General features: G+C 40.2%; 2 protein-coding genes across 4 annotated transcripts; both read right to left on the minus strand.

Moving 5' to 3' along the window:
- Positions 1–615: 615 nt before the first annotated feature.
- tal1 (T-cell acute lymphocytic leukemia 1) lies at positions 616–7,593 on the minus strand. 3 transcript variants are annotated; one of them, XM_067473973.1, is made up of 4 exons: positions 7,392–7,593; positions 5,567–6,112; positions 5,078–5,196; positions 616–4,149 (listed from the first exon to the last, which is right to left on the minus strand). In XM_067473973.1, exons 1-4 carry the CDS (start codon positions 7,448–7,450, stop codon positions 3,620–3,622), a joined length of 1,254 nt encoding a protein of 417 aa, XP_067330074.1. In that variant the 5' UTR covers positions 7,451–7,593; the 3' UTR covers positions 616–3,619. The 3 variants fall into 3 exon arrangements, with proteins under 3 accessions (XP_067330074.1, XP_067330076.1, XP_067330075.1); XM_067473975.1 differs by having other exon boundaries at positions 5,108–5,196; positions 7,392–7,572; XM_067473974.1 differs by lacking the exon at positions 7,392–7,593 and adding an exon at positions 7,186–7,371.
- A 600-nt stretch (positions 7,594–8,193) lies between these two features.
- On the minus strand, positions 8,194–19,322 carry si:ch211-13f8.1 (uncharacterized protein KIAA1614). The gene is made up of 11 exons (XM_067473964.1): positions 19,196–19,322; positions 18,920–19,111; positions 17,171–18,384; positions 16,117–16,183; positions 14,862–15,014; positions 12,938–14,094; positions 12,466–12,616; positions 11,404–11,623; positions 10,833–10,945; positions 10,507–10,697; positions 8,194–9,989 (listed from the first exon to the last, which is right to left on the minus strand). Exons 3-11 carry the CDS (start codon positions 18,348–18,350, stop codon positions 9,796–9,798), a joined length of 3,426 nt encoding a protein of 1,141 aa, XP_067330065.1. The 5' UTR covers positions 18,351–18,384; positions 18,920–19,111; positions 19,196–19,322; the 3' UTR covers positions 8,194–9,795.
- Positions 19,323–19,649: the final 327 nt, after the last annotated feature.

Here is a 19,649-nt window from a genome sequence, read left to right on the forward strand (position 1 = left end):
ATTGACTAATTTTGCTGGAAATGCTTGGTAGTTGACATAGAAAAACTTTATTTTATCTTATAAGAGATTAATCCTAACGAAGACAGCTTAATTAGAAAGACAGCTTCTGACATTATTATTGTCAAATACTGAGCAGTTTGGAGTATCGACAAATTAGTTTCCCTTTTATATTTGGTTACCTTCTTCTCTATTACCTTATTTCACAGAAAGTAAGATCTTTGGTCACATCAGATTGTCCCGTTTACAGGTACGGTGTTCAGCCGGCTTTTTAAAGCAGAGATGCTTAAAATGCACGACTGATGAATGAACCAGAAAATCAGAATGACTAAATCTTGATTGCTAGTTTATTTATTTTTGTGTGTGTTGTGTTTCCCATCACTGTACTTTCACTTTATGATGTTTGAAGTTGATACACTATGACCATACATTTTTCAGCTGCGTCACACACTGTATTTTAAAATTGGCTTGAAATTGAACAGAAGCAATAAATTGGACTTACGTATAGACTTGCATGATGTTGTTTATTCTGCAAGACATTTCCTGAGCAAGAAATGTTGGAGAATGAATGATTTATGAAAGAATAATTTTAAAAGCATATATATATATAGAGAGAGAGAGAAATTAAAAATGTTTATTTTAGGATTTATTACAGTACAGTTTAAAATATGATTACTTATTTTATAACCAGGAGGATAAGAATTTTAGGATACAGCCATTTCTCAAATGCAGAGGCTTTAAAGACTGGATAAAAACAGCATTCTGAATAAACTGAAACTTCACTTGAATTAAGGGTAATTTCTTTTTCATAAAGAAGAAAAACCTGTTAAAGATGAAAGTCCAGAATGACATCTCCATCTACTGGTGAAGGACATAAATTTACCTCAAATTTATATTGGTGTGTGTATGTAAAAATGCTATTTTGCTTGCTTGTTTTGAAGCCTATCTGTGCATGTGTGTGTGTGCTGTGCATTTATGTATTTACTACTACTCTGTGTGAAAATATAAATAACTACCTTGGCGGTGTGTGCAATGTAATCTGCTCCCAACAGGCTGGATTCCCACTGTGAGAAAGACAGTATATTGTTCCTGCAGCACCACAGATAACAACTCATTAGCATACTGAATCATTTGGCTCCAAGAGCCACTCTGCCACCCAGCTGCACTGAGCTGATAAACACACACACACATACACATACAGATCTATGCAGAGCACACACATATACACAAACCTGCTTTCACAAAAACAGAAACATGTGGACACACACACACACACACACACACACATGCACTCACTTACACTCATTCCCTCCCTTTCAGTCTCTCATATACGCTGGCTGTATCCTTCTCCTTTTGTGGGTCTGTGTCTTTTTGAGAGTCAGAAACACTGAAGCAGGTAAATGTTTGGCAGGTAATAAGCCAGAGAGCTCCTCAGAGAACTCCCAGCACCGTCAGAGCGGAGCACAGGAGAGGTCTCCAAACACCTGCAAGTTTCTGATGCTCTCTGGAAGCAATTATAGTTTTCAGAAATGTCCAAGAGCCGATGCTGTTGTAGCAGTGGTTCAGGTGGCAAAGTCTGTTGCATAAACTTATGGAATATGAGGAAATCAGAAATGTATTAAAACTGCTACTACTGTACTAATTCTTTTGTATTTATCCAAAGGACACTGGCTGGTGAACGTAACTTTTCAATTGGGTTTTCAGTGGTCAGAGTGAATAACTTACAGAGAGATGGGAGCATTGATTAGTGTGGCAATTTCACAACGTGTACACACCAGTATGTAAACCACAGACTGTCAGAACCACTTTCACAATGGCAGGATATCCTGCAGGTCACTGAGCCACGTTAACCTCCACAGGAAGTTGTCACTTCTAAGGAGGAAGAGAGGATTCCAGGGTACATTAGGGGAGTTTCATGAGGAGTCTGTGGTTTTAACTATACACTCTTCTTACATGAGGTGGGAAACAGCTGCAAAATATGCCAGTGTCTGCCTCAAGGCACACGTAAATTCCATTATGTAAGTATGAATAAGTGTATAGTAGTTATATTAGTCATGATGAAAATATTCAGCTCCCTGTACAATAAAGGAACTGAACTGAACACAATGTGCTTGAGTGAGATCAAATACGAGGCTTTTCCTCTGCATCTTTTATTCAGGGGTTTTGTATAAAATTCATCGATTTAACATAGGATATATATTTATAGATACAACTATCTTACAACAAATGTGTCATTACCAAACGTACAATGTCCCTTTACTGAAATTGATAAAATACCATAGTTACCAAAGGTACCAATATAGGCTACTAAGTCCTGCTGAAAAAGCAGAATAACCAACAACAGTGAGGAATATTTAATTGTTTCTTTTTAAGAAAACTGCTGGTGTTGTTATGATATTAACACTGCGTGTGTATATGTGTTGCACGTGTGCCTCCGTTTATGGAATGTATGCACGTGAAATGCATCAATGAAGGGATTTATTTGTGTACCTTACTAAACTACAACTGCATTACAGTTAAAAAACACTAAAACAGACATTCATTTCAAAAGGACTGTATGGGTCATCTCATCATTTCATATGACCCATATTTTGTACACTTTAAGAAACACTGCATGTCTTGTACCTCCACAGCAATTTCAAATAGATATATTCTCCGGCAGTGAAATTGTTTAACTGTCTGTTGCCGTATTTGGTGTAATTTTCCCATCACCAAAATGTAACAGAAGTAAATGGTACCACATTTGATGTACTAGGTTGAGTTGCTTGCTTTACATTTTGAGTTTATCTTATCTTCATTCATTTGTCCTAATTTCTTGTCTCCAAAAAGACACTTTTGCTAGTAAACCCATTGACAAAAACACTACATCTTGAACCACATGACTTGAACTCGAGTCACTGTCATTACATTGCGCATTGAAAATATAATGCTATTTACAATACATATGTAACTGCATGGGTAAAACTAGTATCCAGTCCATTTATTTGTGGCCTCCAAATGAGGCAATCTTAGTTTTGTGTCATTTTTCTAACACATTCCATTTGTTGGGCATAAATTCTAAGGTCTATTTATTGACAATTGTGAACCATTTTCTTGCAGCACTCTGCAAGCAAGTTGGATCTGGCAAAACATCGTAGTTTTCTGTAGTATTACCAGTGAAGCATGGATCGAAACATCATCAATAAAAAATATCAATGTTTACTCAGTTTCTCTTGATTGATTATTGTTTGGGTTTTGTACTTGTTATATTTGCTTGTACTATTTTTATCATGTGTGTTTCTTTAGAATTTCTGGTCTTTGGAAATTCAAAATACTTAAAGTTTATATCCGCAAGTCAGTCAAAGACATGAGACATGCAGAATTTACAAGTCTTTTGTCCAATCTGATTCAACCAATCACATGTTGAACAAAGCTAATCATCAGCACTGCCTCAGGTGTAGTGTGGAGACAGAATGTGCTCTTGATCCATTTTGAACACCACTTTCTCACTTTTTGGACATTTATTCTTCTTCCTACACTGAAAACTCAAACTTAAAGTCCTGAGCAGATCCAGCTTTTATTTAGTCCCTTTTATTGGTCTTTTATTCTCAGGTGTTGCAATAGTGCTCAGTTTGCATCAGCATCATCGGCGACTAGAGCCATCCAACGGGCGTCCATTGCGCCTCAGATCCCGAGTAGCTAGATGCAGGGGGGGCCCACGTGAAGACGTTAGAGTTCTTGGAGCAGGGGGTGAGTCGTGGTCCTCCATAAAACTCTCAGGACTGCCCTCAGCATCGCCATCAGGTAGGCTTCCACAGCTGGAGCCTGGTGACATTGTCTCTAGAAGATCGTCTCTGGCTAAGCTCACTACTGTGTCTTGATGTGGTCCACCTTGAGGGCCCCCCTCGCGGGCCCCAACTCCAACTAGCAGGCCAGTTTCCCCATCAGTTGTGCTGCCAACATTCCTCCCACCATCCTGGTCCTCCAGGAGGTTTGAGAGGAAGCTGATATACTTCATAGCAAGCCGAAGGATCTCATTCTTGCTCAGCTTCTTGTCTGGAGGGTGAGTGGGGATGAGTTTGCGAAGCTCTGCAAATGCTCCATTTACATTCTGTTGCCGCCAACGTTCGCGACTGTTGGTGAAGATACGGCGTACAATCTTTGGCTGGCCAGCTAGCATAGCAGCAGGGAGGGTAAGAGAGACACATACAGTAGAGAGAAAACAACAAGAGCAGAAATCAATAGAAGTTACTTTCAAAAACAAAGATGAAATGCAGAACTGAAACAGATAATGTGGTTGGTAAAAGAGGCAAGCAATAGAAATTCTAAAAATGTAAAACAGATGCACATTGAATTTAATAAAAAGACTGCATGTAGCAGAGTGATAATCCTAAACAATAAAGTTAAAAATGTGTCCTCCGTACAAACATGTTTTGATGATGGCACAGAACCTACAGAGACTTGCAAAGTATAAACACAATAAGTTGTGTGCCTACATACTATAGGCATATTATTGGTTTTGTTTGCCAAACCCTGGGAAAGGTTGTTGGGGAGACTGTGTTCTCCCTCTTACATATTCTATTGACTTTTTATTTATTCAGGTATGATAAATTGCCCCACTGCAGGTAGTCACATCCTCCCACCCCCAACAATGGTGTCTTCCAGGCTATTGTCGCTCTTGGAACACACCCAGTCTATCTTAATCCTTCAGCCCACTCTGCAGTAAAACCTTGGCATGGAGGCAGCAGCACCCCCCATCCTCCACCCTTGTATATGGCAGTGAGTGGGCAGCAGTGGAAAGGATGTTTCAAATGAAATAAACCTCCAATCTGCCTGAAAGAGCTTACGTAAATGGCATGCAGGTGCACGTATTTGACATTCAGATTATCAGCATTCATTTTTTGCCATGAAATATGGTGCACTTATTCCTTATGGGTTTAACACTTGTGCTGAATTTTCTTTTTGCCAGGCATCTTCTGCAAAACTCAGATTACATATATACCTATAGATCCATGTCAGTGAATGAAAGACAATGGAGATGAGGGAGGAACGTTTAGGGGACTGTTTTGGCAGAAGAGGACACAGCAGAAGTGCGTCTTACCATACTTATAAAGATCTAAAATGCGCCTACCCTCGTCGAGTTCAACCTCATAAGGCGCCGGGCGGCGCTTTACCCTGTTGCTGGGGTACATGCTGTACTGCTCCGACTCCCCTCCGAGACTATAGCAACATAAAGCAGACATAAAGTGCACAGGTTTATGACAAAACATGTGTTTCAGCAAACATCTTTTCATTTATTGCATGTGACTATTACTCCTTACATCAGCAACACACACACACATATACATATTTATAGGCCTATTTGCAGACACACATATTTGCTTGTCAACATAATGTAAATTCAATTACACATAAAGTATTTTTTCAGAGGACTGTATCGTCCAGCAGTGTCATAGTTAATAAACATCTTATAGTCATCAAACTTTCTATTATCTCACTATCATCTTACTTTTAAAGTAGCCCATTATCATGAGATGAAACGTGCATTTACAAAGGTCCATCATTTGTCTGTTTTTGTCTCCACCTTTACCTGTTGATGGCGGCAAGAGGCTGCGCCAGGTTGTAGAGCATCGCCCGGGCCGGGACAGGAAACGCGTTTGGACTCAGTTGGACCATTCGAGCGTCGTCTCGTTGCGGTGGCGGCAGCGGCAGCGGTGGAGGTCTGCGAAGTTCCGTGATCGGCACCAAATGGCTTTCAGTCCTCTGCTCCACCGCTTTTATAGCGTCCCTCCTGGAGAGCTCGATCACCGGCACTTCCCTTTTCAGGTCAAGGGCGTTGTGAGAGGCAGTTTCCTTGGCAACGCCGTTGATGATGCTGATGCTGGTCCCGTTGCTCGAGTTCTGCAGAGGAACGTCATTCGTCTCCTCAACCCCCTTGAAGCGCCCTCCCCTCTCCTCCTCCCCCTCCTCTTTCCTCGGCTCCTTGTCCTCCTTGCATCCGTTCTGTCTGGAGATGATGGTGGAGTCCTCCCGCTTTCTAGGGCCGGACTCTGCATCAGGACTTGCAGGGCAAAGCTCCGGCTGCCGTTTTTCCATCATTTTGATACCGTCACCACTCGATCGGGTCCACAACGTCCTAAATCAGATTCCCCGGTTATTGTACAGTGTAAAATAATAATTAGAGACACCCACAAAAGCAATCGTTTTCCTTCCACGCAAGACGACAAAAAAATTAACGAGCAACTTTTTAAATTAATGTGATACTAATGTAATTATGAAATGATAATTTTCAGGATTTATATTTTTCATTATGAAACACATGCTTTACATTTACAAAACAAATAGTTTACCGTAAATTACAGTGCGCTGCGAATTGCTGGTTTGGTTAATTATTTTTCTTCAATAACGGATTTTGTTTATTTTCAAAGGATTTTTGAAAGTCCAAATACACATAGTTTTGACACTACTGCCGTACAAAAACTATATTTTCAAATGTTTCAAGTCTTTTGGATCTTAGATTTGATGGTAAAGGTTTGAGCTTATCCTAAAATGAAACCAACTTTGATGTGGTTCACAATGTAATTGTACAATTATGATTTAGTCAGAACTGAACATTTTGGTATACGTGTGAAGCTGATGCCAATTTTAAACGGTAACGTCTCAGCTTTATCATGTGTTTTCTACATGTATGTTTTTTTCCCCATTGGATTTCTTATCTACGTTTGGCCTTCAGCGCAGTTTATTCCGTCCGCCCAATATCTCTAGACATGCTACCCATGAGCTTTATATTAATTTACAAACTCATATTATACAAAACAATTTCGGCTGCTGATTCTTTACCGATGAAATCAACGACTTGTGGCTTTATAGATGCCAAGAACACGAAGACAGCCTGGTAACATCCATTCTTCGTCGAAATAAAGTCCCTCCTTTTTTCTGCCTTGAGCAAATCCATATATAACATCTTAAATCTCCAGAAAAACTTGGACCTGAGCATTATAGCGACAGATGTCAGAGTAGGATGTGTCATTTTTGCTGTATGGCGGTGAAGGCCATGGCTTGTCCTGGTGTTGTTAAAGCCGAATATCAACTGCTTGTCATGTTGAATACACTATACACCAGTGATAGGGTGTTTTATAGGTAGCCTAATTAATTCGAAACATGCCGAAATGTCCAAATATTATTATTATAATTAAATAAATAACGCACCGTTTCTGGGAATTCTCCAATAGGCCTCGCATCCGTTATTACGTCCCTCGTTTAGTCCCAACCATCCGATCGGACAATAGCAGAAAAGAATGGCGAAATATTTCGCACATAAAACCAATACAATTCGGACAATAACAATCCACTTGATGCCTTCTGCAACAACGAATATGCTGGTATCAATAAAGAAATGTATTTTTTGCACTTACCGTTCCAGCCGTGTTGTTGATGTTACTGTGTAAGTGGAGCCATTTTGTGAGTGGGTCATCCATGTCTGAGGTTTTTCTTTTTTCTGCCAGTTGTAGAGCAGTGTGTGTGTGTGTGTGTGTGTGTGTGTGTGTGTGTGTGTGTAGCTGAGTTATTCCTCACCGCATCCAGTGCGCTCCCTCAGTATGGGGAGCGGAACACAGGCCGCAATGTGGCCGAGTGAGATAAGCGCACGGCAGCGGCCTCTTCATTCCCGATAAGCCCCTAAACCCATTATTTATGAAATGATTCATTATTATTTGGCTGTCGTGGGCTATATAGGCTTGTGGAGGGCAAAGCATAAAAAAAAAAGCAAACAGGCACAGCGCAACGGCCTGTAACAACGTGAGGTACGATACTGTAGCCGGAGCTATAGTTGAGGTGTTTTAATTTTTTTGATGAAGGAAACAAAAGTTCAGGTTAAGCCTTTGACCTATTTATATTTCCAACAAAAGAGTTTTTGCTAAGCGCTTTTCTCCTGTAATAAGATAGGTTTAAATGATGATAACACAGGGTCGTCTAGCTTTTATACTATTATTTTTTTGTATTTTATCCTAAAAAATACGAGTTCATCCATTAAGCCATATCAATTTCTGGGCCTCGAGGCTGGATGTGCTACTGATACAATAGATTGCTAAAATGACTGCAGTCTAATTAGGAAAAGGACACCTTAATTGAATGGATCACAATTCTTAATCTATAAATTAAAATAAATAAATAAATAAATAAATAAATGTCCTTTTGCCTATCATTGTTTATAGGGACCTTGGACGGTGGTTCCCCGTGGTCCATGGGGACTCATGGCTAGAGGAGATAAAGGCGCATCGGCTTCTGGTCCATCAGATAAAAGAGCATCAACGGTGACACGCTATCAGAGCACGTCCAGGACAGCTTAAATGGTAGTAGGTACATCCTAATAACGGATTTCCTCCACTGTGTTTTTTTTCCACTTGAATTTATGGGTTTAAACTATGAAATAAATGTATGGATTTACACAATGGTCCAATGCTCGTGACATGGTAATTGTGATAGATAGATAGATCGATAGATAGATACATAGATACTATAGTTATGGAAAATCCTACTTTTTTGAATCACTATTTTTAACAAAGCATGTACCCCATCAGTCAGTCACGACCTTTGAAACTGTCCTGCTGAAGAAACAGTCACGCCCATTCTCCTACATCCTGTGCGTGACTACAGCAAAATGTAAACCCGTCAAACAAACGTCTTTTAATGAAACCTTAACTTTTTAGTGAGTGGACTTTGTGTGGGGTGTGTGCCTCTGCGTGTGCCTGTGCGCGCGCGCGTTTGTGTGTGTGTTTGTGTGTGTGTGTGTGTGTGTGTGTGTGTGTTCAAATGGATTATTTTCATATTTAATAGGATGAATTCGAGGCTGACTAGATATACTATTATATTAAGGCTTTATGGGTTGTATTGAGAAATCAAGAAATAGGTTTATATAAATCCATGACTGAAAATTATACTGTACATTTAAATATCTCAAATTCATTAATGTTGCACATTTGTTGTTGTTGTTGTTAGACCGTTTTTGTGGCATAATGTTGTGTAAATAAATGTGTTACATTCAAGGATAAAACCATTTTACAAAAAAATATTTTGATGCAATTTCATGAAACAAATAAAAAATAAATGGAGGAATCATGCAGTGCCCATGATCCAATAAAAAGAGATCAATGTCTTCTCTTTTATATATTTTGTTATCTGGTTGCTCTCAAGTGTGCATTAGTATTATTTTATCAATTATTTGTTTTTTGTGCCTGTGCAGATAGTTCTTCAGTTTGAGGATCCCACCAGCCAAGTTTACATTTATGTCACATCCTTGCAGTCAATCATCTGAAACAATCAACAAGATTAATGGGAATGAGACAAAATAGTTACACTCACTACGCATTCAGAATGACATAATTCATTTATTGTAAAGAGCAAAGGAAATCCCACATAAAGAAAAGGTAAGTCTATCCCTGAAAACAAAAATCCATCTGAAATAATAACAAATCATGTTAGATATACTCTTAACTTCATCTTAGAATAACAATAGACAGTACACTCTGCAATCTTATTACTAACTAGCAAATACTGCAACAGCTAGGTTTTATTTGGTTTTAGCATGTAATTTGGTTATTTATTCAGTTTGCAAATCCCTGCAGTGTCATGTTGTTTAACATGAGTGTGCACTAAAACATAAATGATCCTTTAACCCCTTTGTCCTATTCTGCTTTGATACTGCAGTCAAATATGCAATTACTATCTCACAACTACATATAGGTTCCAGTTCATCAGCAGTGTTAAATTACAATCCACGGCTCCAGGAGAAACGATTCCCTGCCTTGCTTGTTTTCCCTCTCAGCGCTGGTTGCGTCGGGCTGGCATGATCCGAAGAGATGCAGTGCTTTCTCTGGTCATGAGCCGCGTCACCTGATCCAGACTCAGTCCAGCCACTGCCTCTCCATTCACCTGAAGAATCTCATCACCGATGCCAAGAAGACCTATGTAGGGGCCCTCACCACTGCCGTCACCCACTTTCTCGACATATACACCTGAAGAAAGGAAAAAAAAAACAGAGTGGAAAATTAAGACAGAAGATGAATGATAGGTAACTACATGGTTGAAGAGCGTGAGGATGTAGAATTTAGAAAGAATTGTTACACAAAAAAGTAACAAGTGTTTATATGTTTAGTGATTCATGCAAGAGATGGGCCTATATACAAATAAGCAAGTAATATTAACAACTAAATTATTTTTAACAAATTTTTTAATTATGAATTTGAATGCAAAATAGAATGTTTACAAAACTGATCCTTTGTTGTACACACGTATGGATGCAAACTATGACTTGTCTGATTTTTAACAACACTGTAATATGGTATTTAAATGAAGCCAAAGCCAAATTCATATCTATTCATATTCTCTTTCCCTTCTCTTGATTCTATTCTATTTTTAAGACACGGTAAATAATACTGAAGAATACTGTGGCAATCGATGGGGGAATAAACTACCAGCAAGCAACCCAGAGGCTCTATTTTAAGACAAAGAGAATGTGAATTTAAAAGGTACCTGTGTCTGGGCGACCTTTGCCCCTTGAGATGACAAAACCAAAAGGACCATTTGGGGGTCTGGTGAGCTCCAGGAGGAGAGTCCCATCAGCAAAAGCCTGGGTGACTCGCCCCACTGGACGCACCATTCTGGAGCTGAGTATATTTTCAATACTCAAGGCCCTGTGAAGCTCAAGCTGAGGGCTATCAGGGCTGTAAAAGCAAGAATTAAGCTCCAGTCATCATTTAAGCAAACTAACAACATAAAACAACGTAGAATTTGATAATACCATCCCTTTTCCCTTCCTCTCTGCCTTATTCCCTACTATATTTTTCGTTGACACCTACCTGGGTGCCAAGCCATGTGGTATTGGCACCTCTCCTAGAATTGTTGAGCGCTCTGTTCTTCTTTCCAAACTCTGTACTGAGGAGGCTTTGCGCAGTTGAGCCAGTGGCAGCACCTAGTGGCACAAAATGGCACTGAAACAAATCATGTATTTCATATTGGCAGAATGCAGCAGATCAGCTTTTGGGAACTGTTCATGTCTAGCCCCTCTAAATCGAACAAAGCAGTGTTTGGCACTATAAACACACATTATGCTAATAGTTGGTGGCAGCAGAAAGTTGTTTACATTTGGTCACTGCAATACTTCAATATGCAGTTCCCTACAGGATGACAAGAATGGTTCCCGCATAAAGCTGGAGGAAACACAGATAACCTGTATTATTTGTGCCACCAGTGACGAGCAGTGAGGTTGGTTTGCCCACTGTGAAAGATACTTCAAAGGCGAACTGGAAGTTTAGAGGAATGGAATAATTTTTTTTTTTTTTTTTACCTTTTGAGAAAAAAAAACATCCAACTGATGTGGCAAAATAAAGACAATGTTCTCTATGTGAGAAACCTTTGCTACTTGCTTACCGTGTGCAGGGTCTGCAGTGAGGGTGTCCTTTGTATGCTGATGGTGGGCTGGGGTCTACGTGTGGGGCTTGGGGAAGCAGAGCTTGCTCGGGTGGCAGTGGGTATGCTTAGCTGTTCCATGCTGCTGGAGCGACCTCCTTTCACAAGTCTGCCAACACTGTTCAGACCAATTGAGGAAAAGAAGCGACGCAGGAAGAGCTTTGGCCGTCCATCCAGTTTTCTGTAAAATAAAGGTTGAATTTATTTATTTATTAATTTTATCAGACAATATTGGTAGTATAGCATATAGTAAGATTGTGGTTGTGTCCAACCACGACTTCCAGTACAAGTCCAGTCGTGTAAAAAAATGTAGACATTTTCTGCTTTTGATGAATGGTGAATTGAGAAATGGTGATTTACTTTGTGCACAGGTGTGGGCATGACCACCTGGTTCCCCTCTTCAACCTACTTATGTTAATGTCTAAGAATAAATTTGCTCTGAAAAAAGGACAGTGGATGAAGGCAGTTTCAAGTTTTTAGCTTTCACGTTAAAATCTCCTGGAGCAGGCAGAAACAGCAATGCCACTGAGTACCTAACAGGTTTTGCACAAAAACACAGTGTACTACAATGTATAACTAGTATATTGCTATAAATGCAAACTGTATATTAGTCTGTTATGTTTTAGGCTGTTATGTATAAATTCTATGCTATATTCAGCATATTAAGTTTTGTTTATTATTTAACCTTTAATTTTATTGTTCTTACCTACCTCACTAGTGGTCAAGTGCTCCAACAATGCGATTTCCCTTTGGGATAAATAAAGCATTTTACCAGCCTATCTACATTTCTATAGACAAAATTAAACCGTCATTCATAACACAAGGATACTGTAGATATTCTTGTAATAATAATTGAAATGATTATTCTGCCAATGGTTTTTATCATTCGGCCACTGTTTTTAATTTCCAGAAGGGGGCAGGATTGTCTTGATCTTGACAGGATATTTTTAACAACAACCTACTCTGGATTGTAGGTCAGGCTTTAAATCTTCTAAATGCTATCACTGGCACACTTGGACTTACCTGGACCCATCAGAGTTTTCCTCCCATACGGCCTCAGCTTTCAAATGTTCTGCTCTCAACAGTTCTGCTCTAAGGTCATCGACCCGAGACATAGCTAGGCACCGCAGAGCAGGACGACACTCTGGACCCAAACCAGGATCTTCACTCACACCTGCTGGTAAACAAAAAATGTACTGAGTAGGAATAAAAGTTTGTTTTTTTCTGTTCGGTTTCAAATATAAGGCAAATTCCATAGAAGCTATTTCAGCAATATCATGATTTTCAGGATCCAAAGTGAGGAAGTTTAACTTTTACATTTACCTAAATACTGTTTTGATATCATCACAGACACACACCTTTACAGTAAATTGCTACTCTACTTAAGTAAAAAATAAATGAATAAAAATAATCTTTATTTTACATGTTCCTTTAGGTAAAGGATCTAAGTACTGACATTTATCCATGGTTCTGCTTATTGCCAGTACCCGCTCACCTGTCCCATCTCCTGTGGCATCCCAGACTTCAACAGCTGGCACATCTGTGGTGAGTCGGGCTGGGGAGTACCTCAAAGTAGATGGCCGGATAGAGGGCAGAGGACTGCTTGTTGCCCCTTGGACCCCTGTGCATTCCTTTCTTGCCTCTGCTGAGTCCACAAGCACTGAATGCTGAGACCCACCCTCACCTCCCTGAACTGTGAACTGTCCTGCGGACTGACTTGCAGCAGGACGATTTCTTGAGCTTGACTTCAGGGCTGACTTTATAGGCAGAGATGGAGTCGATGAGTCCCTTAACCCACCAGATGCCTCCACCAAACATGGCTCGAGAGCAATGGGGCTACCAGGGGCGAAGGATACAGTTCTGCCCAAGTTGACCCTATTCCTGGGGTTTGAGTTACGCCGCTGAGCCCATGATGGACCATAAGGGCCATGGCCAGACTCTAAACGGCTTTCTCCTTTCCTACTCCTTCTCCTAAGTTTTCCAAACCCTGATGACTTCCACCCTGTGCTCCTCTCTTTGTTTTCCCCCAACACATATGCTCCAGCAAAAGTAACAGTTAGAGGAGCTTTTGGACGAGTGCTTGCCTCTGACTTATTAGGAGGCACCCAGCAAGGAGCTGGTTTTCCCTGGGAGTCCTCAGGATTAGCCTGCTTTAGCTCAATATTTTGTGGATCTGATGGTGACAGGACTGGCTGAGGTTCTCTAACTACAGAGCCACATGACTCACATTTCGTGACCAGTACTATTATTTCTTTAATCACTGTTGTGGTTTCACCACTGACACCCACACCTCCTGGTTTCTGAGTGGGAGGCATGGGGACACTGCTGTGGCTTTTGCCCCGCTCTGAACCACTGCTGCTGGAATCTGTATTCATTTCTTTACTTTTGGATTTAGGGGTCCCAGGCCTTCCGCGTTGTTTGACTCGATCCAAGTACCGAGACTCTGCTTCCTTCTCAGATTCATCCTCAAAGCGTACTCGGGTGGGTGAACAACCGTACCGTCTAGAGCGGCCTCCTTGATCACCAGGGGAAGTGTCTCTCTGAGCAGGGACGAGGAGGGGCCCGGATACACTTTGAGCTGTAAGATCATCTTTGGTTTGAACAGCTTTCTGCACTGGTGTTGGACTGGATGATTCAACTTGCTCTCTCTTCCTGCAAGAAAGAATACAGTAGTGCATATAACAAACAGAGAGCTATCTTCAGGAGAGTTTCACAAGTAGAGCAACATGAAAGTGAATGTGAACATTAAATTTAAACTGAATCTATTCATTTCCCAGAGTCAGACAAAGTTGAGAGAAGAGTTTTCCAATTGGGTTCATTACAAATAGGTCATTAACAATCTAATCTAACAATCAATCTAACCTAATAAATTAAGTGATTAAAATTAGGTGGTAAACAAAACAGGGGATGTTATAACAAGACACAGCATATAAACTGAAAGTATGCCTCAGCCACCACAGACCATGTTTCTTGTCAAGTCACAATTGTAGACTTTATTACAAATTCTCCTAATTGTAAATTAAGTGACTACTCCCTGCAGATAGGATGGGATTATAGGAATAAAACTGCATATGTTATTGCATAAATAGACTGAAATCAAACACTTTCACAGCACTCATAGCTCTACATTTGTAATTATGAAGCATAGTCAGGTTTCAAGGCTTTAACTTTTTCATTTATGTAACATTGGCTTTACCAAAGAAAAAGTAGTGCAAGAGAATGATAGACAACACAGAGAAAAAACTGGCAAAGACAGACGTACTGTATGTGTGGGAGCTAAAGAAAAACACATGAAACAGGGAAACTAATTATTAAAACCATACACACATACAACTGCACAAACACATGCAAAGCATTCACCGTTTCTAACGTCTCAGTTATGAAAACCTTCCCCATGCAACCAGATGCAGCCAACTTACACCGTTATTCTCTGATCAGAGTGGGAGCGTCTGGAGGGCCGATCGCCTTTAATGTGACTGGAGCGAGCCTTGAGTCGTGCTCGCTCCAGGAGACGCTTGGCATGCTCATGTCTTGGACTCAGAGGGAGCTCATCATTTATTAGAATAAGTGACCTGACAATCAAGAGATAGATGCTTTTAGTACAGAAATAAATAATTTAGATGTTGAAAACAGCAAGGGAACGGATAGAACTGGTTATACCACCATTTGTGTGATTACAATTAAATGCTCAGTCTCAAATTCTCATATTTCCCCCCTAGACTGACTTAACACCTTATATAATATATAGATAGTCTTGGGGTGTGGTACTGGTGGTGAGCTTCAGGGAAACGTCATCCATCTATCCTTATGGCCAGCAGCTAAGCTGCTCTGTTTTGTGCTTCATCGTCTGTATTTGTCTTTATCCCCTGGCCCTGAGATAAAGATAGCATGATACACCAGTCATGTGGATTATCCTTGTAATGGACTCAGTGTGATTCATTCTGTCCCGTGTGTCAAGAGGGGAACATACTGCATTGTGTTTCTTTAGATTACAGTTTGTTGTGTCAATGTTTTATTCCATCACTGATACACATGGTATAATTGGCATTTTGTTTTGGTATCTCCTATGCAACTGTCTTATACTGTATTGTTTTTTATAATAAAGCACTGTGTAATATAATGGCCTCTAAAATACTACCAGCATTGCTGGAGATTACCTGAAAAGAGTTGTTCAGAAATAATTTCAAGAGCCAAATTGTTACAAATGTATAAATGTGTATTTTGTGCAGGGTTGCACAAACTATTACAGTTTGCACATTTCTTGCTAATAAAAGCTTCATTTCACCTTTTTTTTGCTAGGAATAACATCTCCACATGTATATTTCATTTGAGATTTATATTTTTGTGAATATATTGTTTTTCATGCATGCGTGAACAGTTATGCCTAATTATTAAACCATTTGGTCTTAATTATTAAACCATTTGGTCTTAATTATTAAACCATTTGGTCTTAATTATTAAATCATTTGGTCTTAATTATTAAATCATTTGGTCTTAATTATTAAACCCTACTGTCACAATGTTTGTTTAGTTGTGCACAAGGCAGCTTAGAAGGCAGTTCAGCTGTTTTGATTAAAAAAACATAGACTCTTAATTCCCACAACTGGAGCTGGAACTTGAGAAGTTAGAAAACAATTGTTGGATGTCGTCAATCCTATACATAGCATTGCTCACCTGAAATAGGGTTCAAGTTCCTGAGCAAGAATATCTGAATCTGTGTTGTCCACAACCCCATAGGCACCTGAAACCAGCAAAAAGCACAGAGGGAAAGTACAAATTTCTGCAGATGTGCTAATGCAATTGTTCCAGTCTTTTCCAGTTTTTTCTTTATATTTACCTAATTGCAGGTAAACTTTATTCAGTTTTTGATTTAGCATTCTTAACTTATCACCATAATGCTTCCATAGGGCAAACGCTACTGCCAAAACAGCCATCAGCCAAAATGTAACCTACAGGTAATAGCTGATTCCCTGTCGACAAGAGGCAAAATCACCTGATCATCACATGCACACATGTCTTGGATTGACCGCCCATCAGACATATACAGTACAAACATCATTACGGATGCACAGCATTGGAAAATACATTATCTGTCACCTGCTGCTCATGCACACATAGACATACTTTAGCTAACAGAATGAGATACAAAAGCAGGGATGCATCCCCCACCGCTCCAACTGCTAATAATAGCAACACTCTCATGCCCATCTGCACATCTGCCATCTGCTCAACATTGGGAATAAGTCAGGCAACAAACAGCATTTCTATATGTAATAGACAGACAGACAATGTTTGTTTGTATACAGCACTTGGAATGCCAACAACAGCTGGAAAGCATTCTTACCAGTCAGTGTGGAAAACATTTTAATTTAAAAACTTTAAGAAAGGAAAATTAGTTGTCACAGCACTATTGTCACTTTTCTCTCCGTTCCAACTAACAACTGTAGAAGTGTCAATACTATAACATTCACTATATCTGCACAAGTTGTAATGAAAAATATAACCACCTCAAGATGAGGAGGAGGGATCTTATCTTTGACTCAGCTGAAGTTGATCTCTCAAATTCTTATTTTTGCTTCCCCCAATCCTGCCAGAGGTGATGCAAAAGATTGCTGGGGAGAAGGAAAACCTTACTGAACCTGCTGCCACCATATCCCCACTCTGGATAAGCAGAAGATAATGGATGAATGGAAGCACATAACATATACCATTTCTCTCATTTACGTACCTTTGCTATTTACTTTGCATATTGTTTCCTCATTATGTCTGGCACTTTCTCCTCCCCTTTTGTCTCTGTCCTCCCTGACGTTTTGTTGTCTTTCCCTTAATTTTGCAAAAGCTCTCTGCTTCACTTTCAGCTTCTCATCAGCTGAGAGTACTGCGCTTTGTGAAGACATGCTCTCCCAACTGTCTGAAGTGGACAGTCCTTCATCAGCAGCTGTCTCCTCTTGCTCGCATATGTCCAGGTAGCACTCTACACTGTCTGAGAGCTCGAGTTGTGAGGATGCATTACTTTCTCCCACTGCACCTCCCACAACACATTTAATGCCTGTTTCGGGTGATTTAGTTTGCCTCTGGGACTTGGCCAGTCCTTCTGCCTGTGTATAGTCCTTCAAAGCCAATGTGCAGGGAATGTTTTGAAGGCCAACGCCATTTAGACTCAGTGTTTCTGGACGTGCTACTCGCCAGAAGCCCTTGGGTGGTGCCCAGTGTCTAGTTGATGTGGAAGACATGGAACAAGAAGAGGACGGTGTTGTAGAGGTGGTGGCTGAAAAGGTGCAGAGCACATGTGGTGGAGGAGGAGGTTGTTCATCCTTACTACTGCTTGAGTTATCAGACAGAGGACTCTCCATACTGGTACTGTTCCTCAGCCCACTAGGATGGCAGGTCAGAAAACTGGCCTTGCTATTATTTCTTTCTGGTCTCTCTTCTTCGGTTTTCTCTATCTGTTCCACTTGTGCTTCAGCTGGAGGGCTGTGGATCTCCAGCCTGACTTGTACCTCTACCTCCTCCTCTTCATCACTGCTGCTCAAGTTCTTCAAACCACCAGATCTCCAAGAAGAGGAGGGAAACGATACCTGTCCCTTTCCTCTGGGTCTCACTCTCAGAAGGACTTCAGATGAGATCTGCCCTGCTGGACTGCTCCCCAGCAGCTCAGTGTCCAACCTTTCTCTGTCCTTCTCTCTGTCTCTTCCTCTTGTCCTTCTCTGTGTTATTGACCTTACCTTGGTCTGAAGAGCATGCACAGCTGTGCTCTGAGGGGAGGGAAGCTGGTTTCTCAACAAAGGTGCTGGGAGTACAGGCTGAGGGACAGGACCAGTGATGAGCCCCCAGTTTATGGGGAGCCCAGTCGGCAAATGAGAGCTAGATTTTGCTTGAATGTTATCAACTACCTTCTCTTCCTCCATTGGCTGATCATGCAAAGAAAGGCCCAGAAAGACTCTACAGGAAAAAAAAAAAAAACTTTTTTAAAGCAACATCATGTGTCAACATCTGTTCTACATCTTTCTTACCAGCTACTTTCAATCGGCTCTCCCTGTGGAGATATGTAATGTGAATTCAGTCACGTTGCCTGATCCACTGATTACTTTGCAGTGGACCAGATAATCCTTTAGAATCAGCATAAGCAACTGTTACATACGACTGAGCCTCTACTTGAAAAATAATATTAGCCTACATATACATAAAGTCTTTTCAAGTGAAATAAAAAATATAAAAAAATGTTTGTTTGTAAATAATTAATCTGTTCACTTTGGGCAGCTGAAACTATATTGTTATTATTGTTTTTATTACTATTCAAGCTTAAAACTGAAAAATATTGTAAAATTATGCCGGATAGCAACTCACTTTCTAAAAAGCAGTGGACTAATTTCATTAAAATTATGAAGTAAGCTAAGCTATATAGCACAGTAGCTATACTTTTGTCGGATTTGGTTTGGCTACATAAATAGCTCACACACACAATGGAATATCATACCTGTATATTTAGTGAAGGTACCCTTTAAAACGGAACTCCAGCGCTGGCCGTCAAGAAAAAGTATACACACATTTTAGCTCCATTGAATAATTTTAAGTTATGCAAACCTGCACCGACCGTGCAGAAATTGTAGCGCATCTCTCCAGGTACCCTCGTGTTGTTAAACTAGGTAAGAATAGCAACTTCCCCAACCTGAAAAAATAAAGCCAAAAAATAATAATAATAATAATAAAAAATCAGTGTTTCACCAGATTCCAATGCTATGCATCCCTTCACTTGTCTACGCAGATCCTGGACCAGGCAGTGTCAGGCGGTCCGCCGGTCTCTCAGTCATGACTGGTCTACTAATCCTCTCAGAAATCAGAGGGATTAGATAAAAATGGAATACAAAAATGCTTGCTTTAATTTTGCCCTTGCCTCGCAACTGAAGCTCCCTGTTGCGTAAGTACAAAGCACACAGTGCCTGCACACATTAATAAGCCAGTGGAAAAGAGACACCATTAAACTAAAATAGCTTAATGACACATCTCACTGGCCATTCTTGAAACATTTAGATTTTTCTTGTGTACACATATCGTATTTTAGATCATGGAATTTGACATCGTAAACACAACTGTGGGTTGACTCTTAATTGTCAAAACAACTGATCCTTTCAGTTCAAGCCAGCTCTGTTTACATAGATGCGTGCGCACACACGTATATTTGCTCGTGCACAATCCGCCTAATTGGG

Source organism: Channa argus, chromosome 14, assembly GCF_033026475.1.
Source record: "Channa argus isolate prfri chromosome 14, Channa argus male v1.0, whole genome shotgun sequence".
In the NCBI taxonomy this organism is placed as follows: domain Eukaryota; kingdom Metazoa; phylum Chordata; class Actinopteri; order Anabantiformes; family Channidae; genus Channa; species Channa argus.